Source organism: Phyllobates terribilis, unplaced genomic scaffold (assembly GCF_046119375.1).
Source record: "Phyllobates terribilis strain yellow unplaced genomic scaffold, ASM4611937v1 Scaffold_1__5_contigs__length_1240528914, whole genome shotgun sequence".
NCBI classification, from domain to species: domain Eukaryota; kingdom Metazoa; phylum Chordata; class Amphibia; order Anura; family Dendrobatidae; genus Phyllobates; species Phyllobates terribilis.
In genome coordinates this window covers 1,175,514,711-1,175,530,050 of record NW_027362761.1, presented here as the reverse complement: position 1 = coordinate 1,175,530,050, position 15,340 = coordinate 1,175,514,711, and the positions used below count along the sequence as shown (strand labels likewise).

Below are 15,340 nucleotides of genomic sequence, written 5' to 3'. Positions count from 1 at the left end.
AGCCATGGCGTGGTGGCCAGATTCTGCCTCCACATGCCTAAAAGGCCCAATTTAAAGTGCAAGCAAGCAAGCAGTATGGTATTGCAGCCTGGGGGTGGGTGGGTGGCAGGCTGTATACTTGCGCTTGCATTGCAAGGAATGGGAGAGGTACAATTGAACACTGCCCTGGGACAAGGACTTGAATGGGGATAGTTGCAAGTCTGCAACAACAGGTGCAAGGTGGGAGGCATCTTCGCATGTACCATGAACAGGGGTTTGGCATGCACACAACACAGCGGAATAGGCTCTCCTCCCACTAAATGCAGTGGGGAGGGCACAGGTAATGTTTTGGTATACGCGCTTAATCTTATGTATAAGGCACACCAGGACAAATAGGGGCGGCTGGGGACTGAGTATGGATACCTCGCTGCCGAAGCAGCCATGAGGTAGTGGCCAGCTTCGGCCTCCTCTAAACTAAAAGGCCCCATTTCAAGTGCAAGCTAGCAGTATGGAATTGCAGTCTGGGGGTGGGTAGGTGGCAGGCTGCACACTTACACTTGCATTAAAAGAAAACATAGCAGATGCTAACTTCTGTCATCATCATCATGCTCCTCACCTTGGCACTCTCAACTCCACCGATGGAGAAGTCAGGGCCCACCGGAGGAGTCTGGTTCTCTGGTGGGCTCGTCCAATGCTGCCTAAAGCAGGCCAGGCTAAGAAAAGTGTGTGGGGGGATGTTCCAAGGAGAAATGGGGGCTGCTGGGGACCGTTTATGGACACCCGACTGCCCCCAGGCGGCTGGGGACCGTGTGGACACTCGGCCGCGTGGCGGCTGGGGACTGAGTATGGACACCCAGCCGCCGGGCGGCTGGGGACTGAGTATGGATTCCAGGCCGCCAACACAGCCATGACGTGGTGGCCAGATTCCGCCTCCACATGCCTAAAAGGCCCAATTTCAAGTTCAAGCAAGCAAGCAGTATGGTATTGCAGCCTGGGGGTGGGTGGGTGGCAGGCTGCATACTTGCGCTTGTATTGCAAGGAATGGGGGAGGTACAATTGAACACTGCCCTGGGACTAGAACTTGCATGGGGATAGTTGCAAGTCTGCATCTTCTGATGCGGCAAGGATCACTTATGATGGGCACACTTTTAGACAGTGACCTGGGAGTCAGAGATGCTTCCAGGGGTCTTCCCCATGCTGTTCCCATGTCTTTTCAGCACTTTATGCATGTGTCACACAGCACATGGCCAGATAAGGTTGTAAAATGTTAAAATTACATTTCCCGGTAAATGCATTTGTCATAGTTGAAAGCAATACAAAAGTGCAAAAACGCATAAAAAATGCTACTTGTGAACATAGCCGAAGGTGTGGAGGAGTATTTTTGTTTTTGGTCATTTATTTTAACTTATACACAAGTCTTTTCCCTGGAAAGGATGTTCCTTAACATATTTCACAGGAAAAAAGTTTCACTTTCGTTTTATTGTGAGCCTGTAAAAGTGGCTTAATACCTCTGACCACGTTGTTGACAGCAGTGACCTGGGGGTCAGAAATGCTTCCTGGGGCGATCCCCATGCTGTCCCCATGTCATTTGAGCACTGTCACTATCGTTTTGGGCACTTGTTAGGCTTTTAAATGACTGCCGGGGGTGCCACCGCAAAAATGCTCGAGTCTCCCATAGACTAACATTGGGCTCGTTGCTCGGGTCGAGCACCCGAGTATCACGGCGAGCTCGGCCCGAGCTTCGAGCACCCGAGCGTTTTAGTGCTCGCTCAACACTAATAGACAATCATCTTGGCTATCTCATACATATATATCACTTGCAACTATTTTGCATATGATTAGTTATGGAGATTCTTGTTATGTCACTGCATTGTTACTGTTCTGCTCTTAAAAATCTAAATTTTAATGGTTATAATTTTGTTAGTATTTTGTAAATCCAACTTTGGTTTTCAACACTGCCTGAATCCATCTGGGCATGTTCTCAATTAGATACAAGCATGTCTTGACCAAAATCTGATTCCAGGTCTCTTCTACAAGTTCCCAAAGTTGATGCATACTGTTTGACTCACTTGGGTATGTATAAAACTTTTTCTTCAACTCTACCCACGTGTTTGATTGGGTTGAAGTCTATGGACTGTGGGGGCCCATCCAGCACCTCTACTTCATTGTAATTGAACCATTTCTTCGCCAATCTCGAAGTATGCTTCGGGTCGTTGAACTGCTGGAACACTATGTTGTCTTTTTCATACCCATAGTACTCGAGTGTACGAAGTAACTTGTCGTGTAGAATACTCACTTATAGCTCAGTATTGAGACCACCATTGATCCTGGTAAAGTATCCAATGCCTTTGGCTGTGAAACAACCCTACGTACAGTACAGACCAAAAGTTTGGACACACCTTCTCATTTAAAGATTTTTCTGTATTTTCATGACTATGAAAATTGTACATTACACTGAAGGCATCAAAACTATGAATTAACACATGTGGAATTATACACTTAACAAAAAAGTGTGAAACTACTGAAAATATGTCTTATATTCTAGGTTCTTCAAAGTAGCCACCTTTTGCTTTGATGACTGCTTTGCACACTCTTGGCATTCTCTTGATGAGCTTCAAGAGGTAGTCACCGAAAATGGTTTTCACTTCACAGGTGTGCCCTGTCAGGTTTAATAAGTCGGATTTCTTGCCTTATAAATGGGGTTGGGACCATCAGTTGTGTTGTGCAGAAGTCAGGTGGATACACAGCTGATAGTCCTACTGAATAGACAGTTAAAATTTGTATTGTGGCAAGCAAAAAGCAGCTAAGTAAAGAAAAACGAGTGGCCATCATTACTTTAAGAAATGAAGGTCTGTCAGTCCGAAGAATTGGGAAAACTTTGAAAGTGTCCCCAAGTGCAGTTGCAAAAACCATCAAGCGCTACAAAGAAACTGGCTCACATGAGGACCGCCCCAGGAAAGGAAGACCAAGAGTCACCTCTGCTTCTGAGGATAAGTTTATCTGAGTCACCAGGTTAACAGCAGCTCAGATTAGAGACCAGGTCAATGCCACACAGAGTTCCAGCAGCAGACACATCTCTACAACAACTGTTAACAGGAGACTTTGTGCAGCAGGCCTTCATGGTAAAATAGCTGCTAGGGAACCACTGTAAAGGACAGGCAACAAGCAGAAGAGACTTGTTTGGACTAAAGAACACAAGGAATGGATATTAGACCAGTGGAAATCTGTGCTTTGGTCTGATGAGTCCAAATTTGAGATCTTTGGTTCCAACCACCGTGTCTTTGTGCGACGCAGAAAAGGTGAACCAATGGACTCTACATGCCTGGTTCCCACCATGAAGCATGGAGGAGGAGGTGTGATGGTGTGGAGGTGCTTTGCTGGTGACACTGTTGGGGATTTATTCAAAATTGAAGGCATACTGAACCAGCATGGCTACCACAGCATCTTGCAGCGGCATGCTATTCTATCCGGTTTGCGCTTAGTTGGACCATCATTTACTTTTCAACAGGACAATGACCCCAAACACACCTCCAGGCTGTGTAAGGGCTATTTGACCAAGAATTAGAGTGATGGGGTGCTACGCCAGATGACCTGGCCTCCACAGTCACCAGACCTGAACCCAATTGAGATGGTTTGGGGTGAGCTGGACCGCAGAGTGAAGGCAAAAGGGCCAACAAGTGCTAAGCATCTCTGGGAACTCCTTCAAGATTGTTGGAAGACCATTTCCGGTGACTACCTCTTGAAGCTCATCAAGAGAATGCCAAGAGTGTGCAAAGCAGTCATCAAAGCAAAAGGTGGCTACTTTGAAGAACCTAGAATATAAGACATATTTTCAGTTGTTTCACACTTTTTTGTTAAGTATATAATTCCACATGTGTTAATTCATAGTTTTGATGCCTTCAGTGTGAATGTACAATTTTCATAGTCATGAAAATACAGAAAAATCTTTAAATGAGAAGGTGTGTCCAAACTTTTGGTCTGTACTGTATATCATCAGGCTTCCTTTACCAAACTTGATAGTTTCTTCAATTTTTCGATTCATTATCAAATTTTTCAGTCCATTAGCAAATCATTCCAGAGCCATTTGCACCTATCAGAGCCTAGTCTATTGACTTTCATCTCATTGTTTCCAATCTTCTACTGTCCACTTTTCGTACTTTTTGGCAAACTCAATCTGACGCTTCTTATAACAATATTGAAGTCAAGGCTTCTTCACCTTTTTTTGATCCACCATTGCCGACTTGTGTAATGCAAGTCGCAAGTCACACTGTGCTTACATCAACTTCTGTGATCTCACTATAATGCATACGAGACACCTCTACTGCCATGTTTGTCATACCAGAACTGATAGACCTTGTGATGAGTTGACTTGCTGACGCTGATATTTTGTCTGGACGTCCACTGTTAGGAGGGCGGTTGCAGACAACTTTATTTTAATGGAACGCAACCGACCCCGGGGTCCGCAATGCAGCCTAATGGACTGCTGCCGAACACTTTCCGGGTGGAAAGGAAAAGCGACAACTAAACAGATAACCCGTCCGTGTTAACAGCACACCAGACCGGGTAAAGTGGTACGCTCTATCTCCGTTAACTGCACGGAGGAGAGAGCGACCGGCGACGCACCTAACAATTATCTTAATCCTTCGTGTTAAGGCACACGGAAGGGTAAGACGGTTCGCACAATCTCCAAGAACCGCAGGGAGACGTGCGACCGTGGGAACAGCAGTAGCCCTGTCTTTGATACAGGCGCTACGCTATGGGGATTGGCACTAAAGCGGTTCACACAATCTCCAAGAACCGCAGGGAGACGTGTGACCGGACTAGGAGCAGTAGCCCTGTCTTCGGTACAGGCGCTACGCTATAGCAGTCGGCGCTAGTATGTGGGTGTGATACCCGCCGGGTATTCGTGCACTCAGCCGGCGTGCTACCGGACTGAGCAGACCCGCTCTATATGGCTACCTGCCTGAAAAAAAAATGGCTCTTAGAGGAGCCCAAGAGTTTCAGCATGCACACCACAAACAACCAGCTCAAATGATCTGAGCGCGTCGCCATCTTTGTGGGCGGGCCTTTTAAAGACTAAGCCCTGCCCACCGACGCGCTATTGGTGACGAAACCCGTGGACCAATCAGGCGGTGCCAGGTCACCGAGTCAGGTGGGTGCCAACCCACCAATCATGATCCGCCAGGTCACGGACATGCTCAGTGTGGCGAATCCTGGACTTAAACTCCACAAGCCCTGTCTCCCTCTGCAGCCTATGCTTAACACTGCTAGGCACAAATGCCTGGGAGACAATCTGCACGGCTCGTGGAACAGCTAGTCATTGGGGCTGACAATGATGCTGAGCAGCATCAGCCTGTGCTTGCCTGGAATGGGAGACCACGGAAGGTCTTGGACCCATTTTGAATCCAGCACCAGACCGACGCCTAACATCCACCTCTTGGCGTTTAAATGGATGGATGGACTTCATTTCATATTCATCCAACTGTAATGCTTGTCACATGATGCAGTTTGGCAATTTTCTTGGCCGAGAGACCATGAGCTGGATGATGCTGTTTCGCTTTTCTTGGGAAATCTTCTTCATGGCTGTTCCTCGATCTGAACCAGGGTCCTTTTTGCTTGGGAATCAACCTAACAACACACTTAGCTATGAGAACAGTTTGTATTTTGTAGTATACCGGAAGAAAAAGATTTTTCCACCATCAGGAGAAAAACAGTACCAATGCAGTGACATGACAAGAATCTGCATAACTAATCATATGCTAAATAGTTGCAAGTCAAATTTATGGTATTCGATAGCCAAGATGATTGTCTATAAAATGACGGTAGTCTCATGTTCAAAGCAGTAGTGGATGATGAGATATGGAGTCTGAAAGTCAAAAGTTCAAAACATTGTTACCCTTTTGCTCATTAGTGTAAGTCATTAGCGGAATGGAGGGCATTGGTAGGGTGATAGACCAAGATGAGAGAGGAGATATAGGGTGGTGCAGAACTGTGAAGCACTTTGTAGGTGAAAGTGGTAAGTTTATATTGGACTCTGCAGTGGATGGGCAACCAGTGCAATGACTGGCACATGGTAAAGGCATCGGTGTAGCGGTTGGAGAGGAATATGATCCTGGCTGCTGAATTCAGGATGGTTTGGAGAGGTAAGAGTTTAGTAAGAGGCAGACCGATTATAGTAGAGAGCTGCAATAGTCCAGACAAGAATGAATAAGAGCAACAGTAAGAGTATTGCAGAAACAAAGGTAAGAAAAGGTCAGATTCTGGAGATGTTTTTGAGGTTTTTAATGATGTTAGTCAACAATAGTCCCTGTATTGCGTTCCCAGGGTGAAGATACACTGGATTTATATGAGCTCCCCCTGTTTATGTGAGTTTTCTCCGGGTTCTCCAGTTGTCTCCCACACTCCAAAGACTGATAAGGAATGTAGATTGTGAGCCCCAATGGGGACAGCGATGATATTGTTTGTAAAGCGCTGTGGAATTAATGGCACTATATAAGTGAGTAAAATAAATAAATAAGGCTATGCTCACACCCCCCCCCCTATTTCCTTTCTGCGTGATGTCTGTGGAAAAAACGTACATAGAGAGCACTCGGACGAATTTTATACAATTGGACTGTTCAGATGATCAATTTTTTAACACTGACCAAATGTCCACAGGAAAAAAATATCAAAAAGTTCTAGTCTCTTCCATATTTCAGATAAAGTCTACGCATGCGCAAAACTATCAGATCCCAAAGAGATCAGCCATATAGTATCCGATTCGTCTTAAAAGAGGAAACAATATATATATTTTTTGGGGGGCGGGGGATTTGGCATATGAATGAGGATACTGATGAAAAATTGTTTTTTTTCTGGATGAAAATCGTAAAAAAAAAATGTATACGTTGAGTGAACTTAGCCTAATCGAAAGTGGCACATCCATTATGACACAAGGACCCTGTGAGGTGACGGGATGTGGTTAAGTCATTTGATGTAATTTTTTTTCTTCTCCTCAGGTGACTGATTTTGAAGTATTTTAACCTCAGCTAAAATTAGAAATACATCTGCAAAATAAACCCCAAAGACCCTTCATATTTAAGAAAGGTTTTTGTACAGTCAGGTAACACAAACTTGTCACTGTGGTGGACTTTCGGTAAAGGAACCAAGGTTGAAATAAAACGTAAGTACACCTTTAAATGTAAGCATTGTTTATTCTGTATCAGCTTATTGTGACTAGTTTTGTGTCTTTATCCAGTTTGTTTTTGTTCATCTTTTTGGAGCATTATTGACCTTATTATTGTAAAGCAGAGGTTTTTATTCTCCTATAAATTTTTGAGGGGCTAAGTAGTGGTGTAACGAATAAAAAGTTTTCAAAAAATTAAATAGAAACATCACGTGATGTAAATAACTTTTAAGAGGACGAGACGTATACGGTAAGTTTTTGTACAAGTACTGCGGTACACGTTTGGCAATAAAACCACTGCAGGCATTAAAAGCAAGTATAACTTTAAATGTAAGCTTTATCTTTCTCATTTTGTTAAAAGTTTTGGTTTTTCTGTGCTTTTTTATCTGTTTTTGGCAATAAAAAATGTATGAAACATTTGATTATTTTACATGGATTTTAGTGAATCTAGGTAATTTGACTTCCATTTAAAAATATATATAACAAGAAAAGCCCCAAAAATATGCAGGCTAGAGATAATAATAGAGTAAAGAGTTTTACCTGCAAAAGTATGAAGTTTTGGAAATCACAAAAACATGTGCTGTGTGAAATAACGAATAAATGCAAGGGGTTTTTGTATGATGTTTATAGCAATTTTTTATTTTTTTTTTCGCTTTTGTATATATAATTTAATTAAAAATAGGCACAACCATAGATTAATATTTGGGGAGTAGATAAGGGGCATTTTTGTTAGGGTCCATGTTATAAAAATAAAAAGTAAAGAAAGCAAATAAAAAGTTGCACAAAGTAGATGACTAAAAAAAAGAGGACATCAGTTGATCCTCAGTAGGTTTTTGTATGACGAGTATAGGGGAATTATCTACTGTGGGACACTTTTGGCCAAAAAACCACTGTAGAGATTAAAAGTAAGTACACCTTTAAATGTAAGTTTTATCTTTCTGGTGTTTTCTTGATTAGTATCTATTCTTGTTACTTTTATAGGTTTTGTTTTTATTCCCTGCTTTTTTTAATCTGTTCTGGAAACTACATGAATAGTAACTTTTCACATAGAAATGATAGTTTAGTAAGTAACTATTTTAAGTACACTATTTTTAAAATATTATTATACTATTACCATAAGTAATATACTAACATATTAGTTTTGTTTTTTTTCTCTACGGCTTTGGTATGTATAGTCTAATTTAGAAATGGGCAAAATCTTAGATAAATATTCGGGGAGTAGATAATGGTCATTCGTGGTAGGGTCTATTTAAAAAAAATCTAAGTTAGAGAAAGTTATTAATAAGTTACACAACTTAGGTGGCTTTAAAGACATGTAAGTTGATCCTCAGTAGGTTTTGTATGACGAGTATAGGGGAACTATCTACTGTGGTACACTTTTCGTCAAAAAACCACTGTAGAGATTAAAAGTAAGTACACCTTTAAATGTAAGTTTTATCTTTCTCGTTTTTTCTTGATTAGTATCTATTCGTGTTACTTTTTATAGCATTTGTTTTTTTTTCTCTGCCTTTTTTTTATTTGTTCTGGAAGCTATATGAACAGTTAATTTTCACATTGAAATTATACAGTAGTACAGTAAGTAACTATATTAACTAGACTATTTTTAAAATATCATTATAGTATTACCATAAGTGATATATTAACATATTAGTTTTGTTTATAGTTTAATTTAGAAATGGGCAAAATCTCATATAAATATTCGTGGAGTAGATAATATTCGGGGAGTAGATAATGGTCTTTCGTGGTAGGGTCCATTTAAAACAAATATAAAGTAGAGAAAGCTAATAAAAAGTTACACAATGTAGGTGACTTTAAAGGGGACATGTAAGTTGATCCTCAGTAGGTTTTTGTATGACGAGTAAAGGGGAACTATCTACTGTGGTACACTTTTGGCCAAAAAACCACTGTAGAGATTAAACGTAAGTACATCTTTAAATGTAAGTTTTATCTTTATCGTTTTCTTCTTGACTAGTATCTCTTTTTTGTTACTTTTATAAGTTTTGGTTTTTATTTTTTCTGCCTTTTTTATCTTTTCTTGGTACTATGTGAATAGTAACTTTCCTCATAGAAATTATAGTATAGTAAGAAATTATATTAACTACACTATTTTAAAAATATCATTATAGTATTACCATAGGTAATAGATTAATTTATTATGATATATTAGTTATTTTTCCTCTACGGCTTTGGTAGGTATACTTTAGTTTATAAAGGGGCACAACCTTAGATAAATATTGGGGGAGTAGCTAATGGTTATTTGTGGTAGAGTCCATTTTTAAAAAAATATAAAGTGGAGAAAACCATTAAAAAGTCAGATAAAGGGAACATGTAAGTTGATTCTCAGTACTACAGAGGAGGTTTTTGTATAGGGGATCTATCTACTGTGGTACACTTTTGGCCAAAAAACTACTGTAGAGATTAAACGTAAGCATACCTTTAAATGCAAGTTTTATCTTTCTTTATTTTTTTCTTGATTAGCATATCTTCTTGTTATTTTTTTTACCTTTTTTGCAAGTTGTTTTTTTTTGGCATGTGGTATGTGTTTTTGTATGTTGTTTTTGGCAAACAAATATATACCATATTTGTCATTTTTTTCTTCTAAGACTTCAGTATGTATATTTTAGATCAATAAAAAATTGAGTACAACCATAAATTAAGATTTTAGGTGGTAAGGGAGATAAATAATGACCGTTCTTTTTAGGTCCTATTTTGAAAAAAAAATAAAAAGTTAAAGTAAAAATTAAAAATTTCACTATTTAGGTAATTTTAAAGATGATGTGTAAATTGAGCCACAGCAGTATACAGTAGGTTTTTGTATGACGATTATAGGGGAACTTTGTACTGTGGTTCACTTTTGGCCAAAAAACCACTGTAGAGATCAAACGTAAGTACACCTTTAAATGTAAGTTTTATGTTTTTCATTATTTTTGATTAGAATCTATTCTTGTTACTTTTAGAGTTTTTTTGTATATCTTTTTAACCTGCTCTTTAAAAAAAAAAATATTCAACATTTTTTATTATTTCGATGGACGTTAAATGAATCTAAATAATTTCAGTTAAAATTAAAAAGTAAAAATATTCATGATATACCTGTAATAGTAAGGTTTAAAACTTTAGCCACTGCTCTGTGGGTTTTTATACGATGAATAAAGTTAACTTTAGAGAGATTTTTTCACGTAGAAATCATAACATATATGATTTAGAGCAGATTATAGTATTACCAAATATGATAATTTTTTTTCTTCTATGAATTGTTAAAGTATAATTTTAAAAATTGCCACAATCACAGATTAAGATTTTTTTTTTTTGATAAGTAGTGGTTATTCTGATTAGATTCCAATTTCACCTAGTAAAACAATAAAGAAAACATTGAAAAAAGTTACAGTAAGTAATAGGTAGATACAATAGGTTTTTGTACAATGATTATAGGGGAACTATCTACTGTGGCTCACTTTTGGCCAAAAAACCACTGTAGAAATTAAGCGTAAGTACATTTTTAAATGTAAGTTTTAACTTTCACAATTTTTTTATGTTATTCTTATTAATTTTATGGGGGTTTTTTTGCTTTTGTATATCTCAATATATTTAAGATATTTGATTGCATTACTTGGCTTTGAGAGAATCTAATTAATTTGACTTAAGAGAAAAAAAAAATACCAAAAAAAGCGCAAAAAAACGTATATGGTGCCAGCTGGGAATAATAGTGAGGTAACTTTAACCATAGCAGTTTGGGTTTTTGTATCAGGTACATAGTAAATTTTATAGTGATTTCATATATAGAAATGGGAATACATAAAACATATTATTTTAATATTATGATAGAGTTATCATAGGTAATACACTCATTTTGTCTTAGTTTTTAAATATACTTGAATCAATATATTATGATGATATATTATTTTATATATGTATATATATATTTATATATATATGACATTATGCATATAATTATAAATTATCACATATATATATATATATATATATATATATACATATACTTATATATGATATTATTACATATCATTATATTAGAATATTATGATAGTATTACCATCATTTTTTATTGCTTTTAGCAAATATGTTTTTTTTAAATATGGTCTCTTTAGGGATTTTAGGGTTGTGGGGAATAAGGATCGTTCTGGCTAGAGTTAAGTTTTAACTAATAAATAAGTAAAGTAAGCAATAAAAAAGTTACATAGAAGTGATCTTCAAGAGGACATGAAACTTAAGGCAATGCAGTATACAGTAGGTTTTTGTACGTTGAGTATAGAGGTAGTATCTACTGTGGCGCACTTTTGGCAGCAAAACCACAGTAGAGATTAAACGTAAGTATACTTTAAGATGTAAACTTTTATCTTCTTTTATTTTCCTTGGTAAGTATCTATTCTCATTACTTTGCTATGTTTTCTTTTCATTTTAATTTTTTTTCTATGTATTCTTGTTTCTTACGTAGGTAATAAAATTATACAAAAATATAACATATTTTTTATTAAAATAGATTTTTTTTAAATATTTAATTATTTCGTGTGGTTAGGAGTGAGTGTAGGTAATTTTACTTAAAGGTAAAATGTGGAGAGCACAAAAATAGGCACCTGCTGTGAGTAATAATGAAGGCACATCCATGAATTAAGATTTTTGGGGCTAATAGTGATCATTTAGACTACCATCCAATTTTAACTTTTGAAAAAAGATTAAAAAGAAATTTTAAAAAGTTAGTACGGGTTTGTATAATAAGTTTAGTGTATTTTCCACATAAATATCATGACATAGCAAGTAGATATTTAAGTCACAATATAGAATTCCTTTAGGAATTTTCATGTTTTTTTTTTTCTTCTATGGCATAAATGATTAATCCTTTTATTTTTCAAAATGTAAATTAACAGAGTAATTAAATATAGAATTATTATATATCTGTGGTTTAAATTAATATTCTAGTATTTTTTAGAATTTAAACTACGAGTAACAAAAATTAAACTTTTTGAAAAAAAAAAAGTTTAAAAAACTTTATTTTATTAACATGCTCCAAAATGATACCGTTAAAGTGACTAAAACTAATTACACATCTGAGTATTTGTATGAGGAAGTAACTACAATAAGTTATTGTGGTTCATCTTGGGCCATGACATAGGATAAAATGAAGAAGTAAGTAATGCTCCATAACTAAGTCTAATATTTTCAGTATTCAATAGCAGGTCATCGAAAAGTTATCATTCCATTCATCATTGATCACTTATTAAATTTATTAGATATTAAAATAAAAAAAATACTCATTGTTACAGGTATCCAATTTATAACAACATTCTTAAGTGTTTTTTTTTAGAAATTGGTTTTTTTTTATATGTTATTTGCCTTTAATTAAGATTTTTAACACAGTTTTTCAAATTAGGTAAAATTACAATAAAGTCAATTTACAACTAGGAATAGATCATTCTATTGCAATAATAAGTGTAAAAAAGTCCTTGAAAAAAAAGTTAGTGTTAGAATTGTGACATTTAAGATCAACATATCAGTAAGGCTTACTTGTATCCGCTTCTTAGAGAACTTGTACTTAACATAAAATTAAGTTTATTGATTTTTTTTATCAGGTGATATAGTATATTTCACATCATTATTACAGTATATTTATATACTATTCACATAGTATTTTTTTTAACAAGGAATATAGTTATATTGATTGCTGCTAATAGCTAACCGTGCAGACCATCTGTTCTGAATTATGTCATTATAATCCCCAAAGATTTTAAAATGTCAGTTTTCATGAGACATCCGCACACCTGTGCGTCCCCATCATGCTCAACGAACTGCAATAGCAGATATACCGGAGTGCAGCTGGTGCCAGTTCTGTCCTATGTCATCTTTATTAGTTATTTTAAACAATGACAAGTGCAGAACTTCTTGAAGGATGGTCCTCTCAAAGAAGTGGGTGAACTCAACAATTATTAGAGGACAAAAGGGAGTTGAAAGTCAAAAATCTAGTTTAGGTTAGAAGTGATCGTCTCTATTTTATAGAGGTTGTACTGTATCTCTTTATATATGTATATTTATCTAATATCTATCTATATCTATCTATCCATATCTATCATCTATTTCTATCTATTTTTCTATCTATATATCATCTATCAATCTATCTATCCATAGCTATCTATCTATCATCTATTATCTATCATCTATCTATTATCTATATATCATCTATCTCTATATCTATCTATCTATCTATCATCTATCTCTATATCTATCTATCATCTATCTATTATCTATCTATCTATTATCTATCTATCATCTATCTATTATTTATTATCTATCTATCTATTATCTATCATCTATCTATCATCTTTCTATTATCAATCTATTATCTATCGATCATCTATCTATCATCTATCTACCATCTATCTCTATATCTATCTATACAATACAAATCTGTCTTTTAGCTATTATCTATCTATCTATATGTCTATCAACTATTATCTATATATCTATCTATTAGAATAAATTGGAACAGCATTGGTAAAGTAATTGTGGATGTAAGCCTCCCAAACAAATATCCAGTTTGTATTGTAGATAAAAATAAGAAAAGCAGGCAGCACGCTAAAAGATTAAAAATGAAAAAAGGGACTTTATTAGACCATATGGTGCGGCAACGTTTCGGTTGTGGCTTAAGAAAGGTTGTTCACATCTGAAATGTTGCCACACCATATGGGCTAATAAAGTCCCTTTTTTCATTTTTGATCTATTTTTATCTATCTATCTTTTATCTATCTGTCTATTTATCTATCTAATATATATGTATCTATCTATCATTGCTGGTATAGCTAAGGTAGCACGGGGATAAGTAAAGTTAATATTCTTATTTTTAACCAAAGCAAATCTAAAGATTAGAAAAACTTAGGTTAGCACATCATCGATAGATTGGCACATATCTTAGATAGATAGATATGGATAGATAGATACTTAACATAATACTACTTATTTGGAGTAATAATATATAATTTTGTTGTTCTTACATACAATTTTTTAATATTCAGCTTTGCTGTTCTTTAGACTTTGCCAAATGTGCGACCAAGTGTTTTTTTTCTACATGAAATACATTTTCTCCATTTTACTTTAGAAATAACTAAACCATTTCCACTCTTTGTTACAGGAAGAGAAGATGCGGCTCCTTCTGTATCAATCTTCCGTGCATCTGAAGAAGAATTAAATATAGGAAAAGCAACAAGTGTCTGTCTGATCGAAAAATTCTACCCAAGGGATGTCAAGGTGGTATGGAAGGCAGACAAAAAGGTTGTAACCAGTGATGTGAAGGACAGTGACTATATCAAGGATGAAGACAATACCTACAGAATGAATAGTATGCTCACCCTCAGCTCTGAGGAGTACAGAAAGTATACTGAAATAGCGTGTGAGGTGACGCATAAGACTCTGTCCTCAGCGGTGGCGAAGAGCTTCAAGACGGCAGAGTGTTAGGAGACTTTTCCCTGTTTCTCTATTTAATGCATTCCGTGCTGTATGTCGATTTACAACATAATACGCCTTATATATGCCATGCGATCATATATGGCAAAAAACAACTTTCTGTATAATTGTAAATCACGTAAAAGAAACAAATGATAATTGTTTTCTGCTTCTTTTCTTAATATGTCATAAAAATAAATAAAAAAATATTCTGCTTCATACTAGTTTGGTTTGTAATTATTTATTCTTTAATTATTTTAAAAAAATAAATAAATCTGTATTAGATTTATTAAAGGACGTTCTTCATTGAGGACCCTCATAAATTATCCATAGCAGAGAACTTCTCTCTGTCCAGAGGTAAATTACATAAACAGGTCACTAAACTCAATGAGTTTCTTACCTTATCCTTAAATGTTCAAAATTAAAGGTTATAAAAATCAAATAATAAAAAAAGATACCATAAAGGAAGAAAAAGGGGTGACTAGAAGTCCCCTCCGAATGTTACCTCTTATGCATAGACAAGAGGATATCTTGCTGACCATGAGATCACATCTTGAATGTAGCAAAGATGCACATTCTTGACCACTGCTATATATGGGACTGCCAGATAAAACCAATACCTCCAAACTCAGGATCTCTGAGGGTCCCCCTCAATAATCAGTAACTTATCCCCTATCTTGATTAGAGGGGAAAACATTTTTGGACTGGACTAACCCTTTAAAGGCACAGGTATGTAGGACTCCCATAATC

At 36.2% G+C, this 15,340-nt stretch overlaps 1 protein-coding gene across 2 annotated transcripts in view; it reads left to right on the top strand.

The window, feature by feature from the left end:
* LOC141163725 (immunoglobulin kappa light chain-like) overlaps window positions 1–14,809 on the top strand; it is a 281,315-nt gene extending 266,506 nt beyond the window's left edge. The window contains exons 3-4 of one of the 2 annotated variants that reach the window (XM_073649174.1): window positions 9,026–9,060; window positions 14,280–14,809. In XM_073649174.1, coding sequence (XP_073505275.1) covers window positions 9,026–9,060; window positions 14,280–14,602 — 358 coding nt within the window. In that variant the 3' untranslated portion in view covers window positions 14,603–14,809. Of the gene's footprint in view, window positions 1–9,025; window positions 9,061–9,987; window positions 10,026–14,279 lie in introns of those variants that run through there. The other variant, XR_012250826.1, reaches the window with a different exon arrangement.
* Window positions 14,810–15,340: the final 531 nt, after the last annotated feature.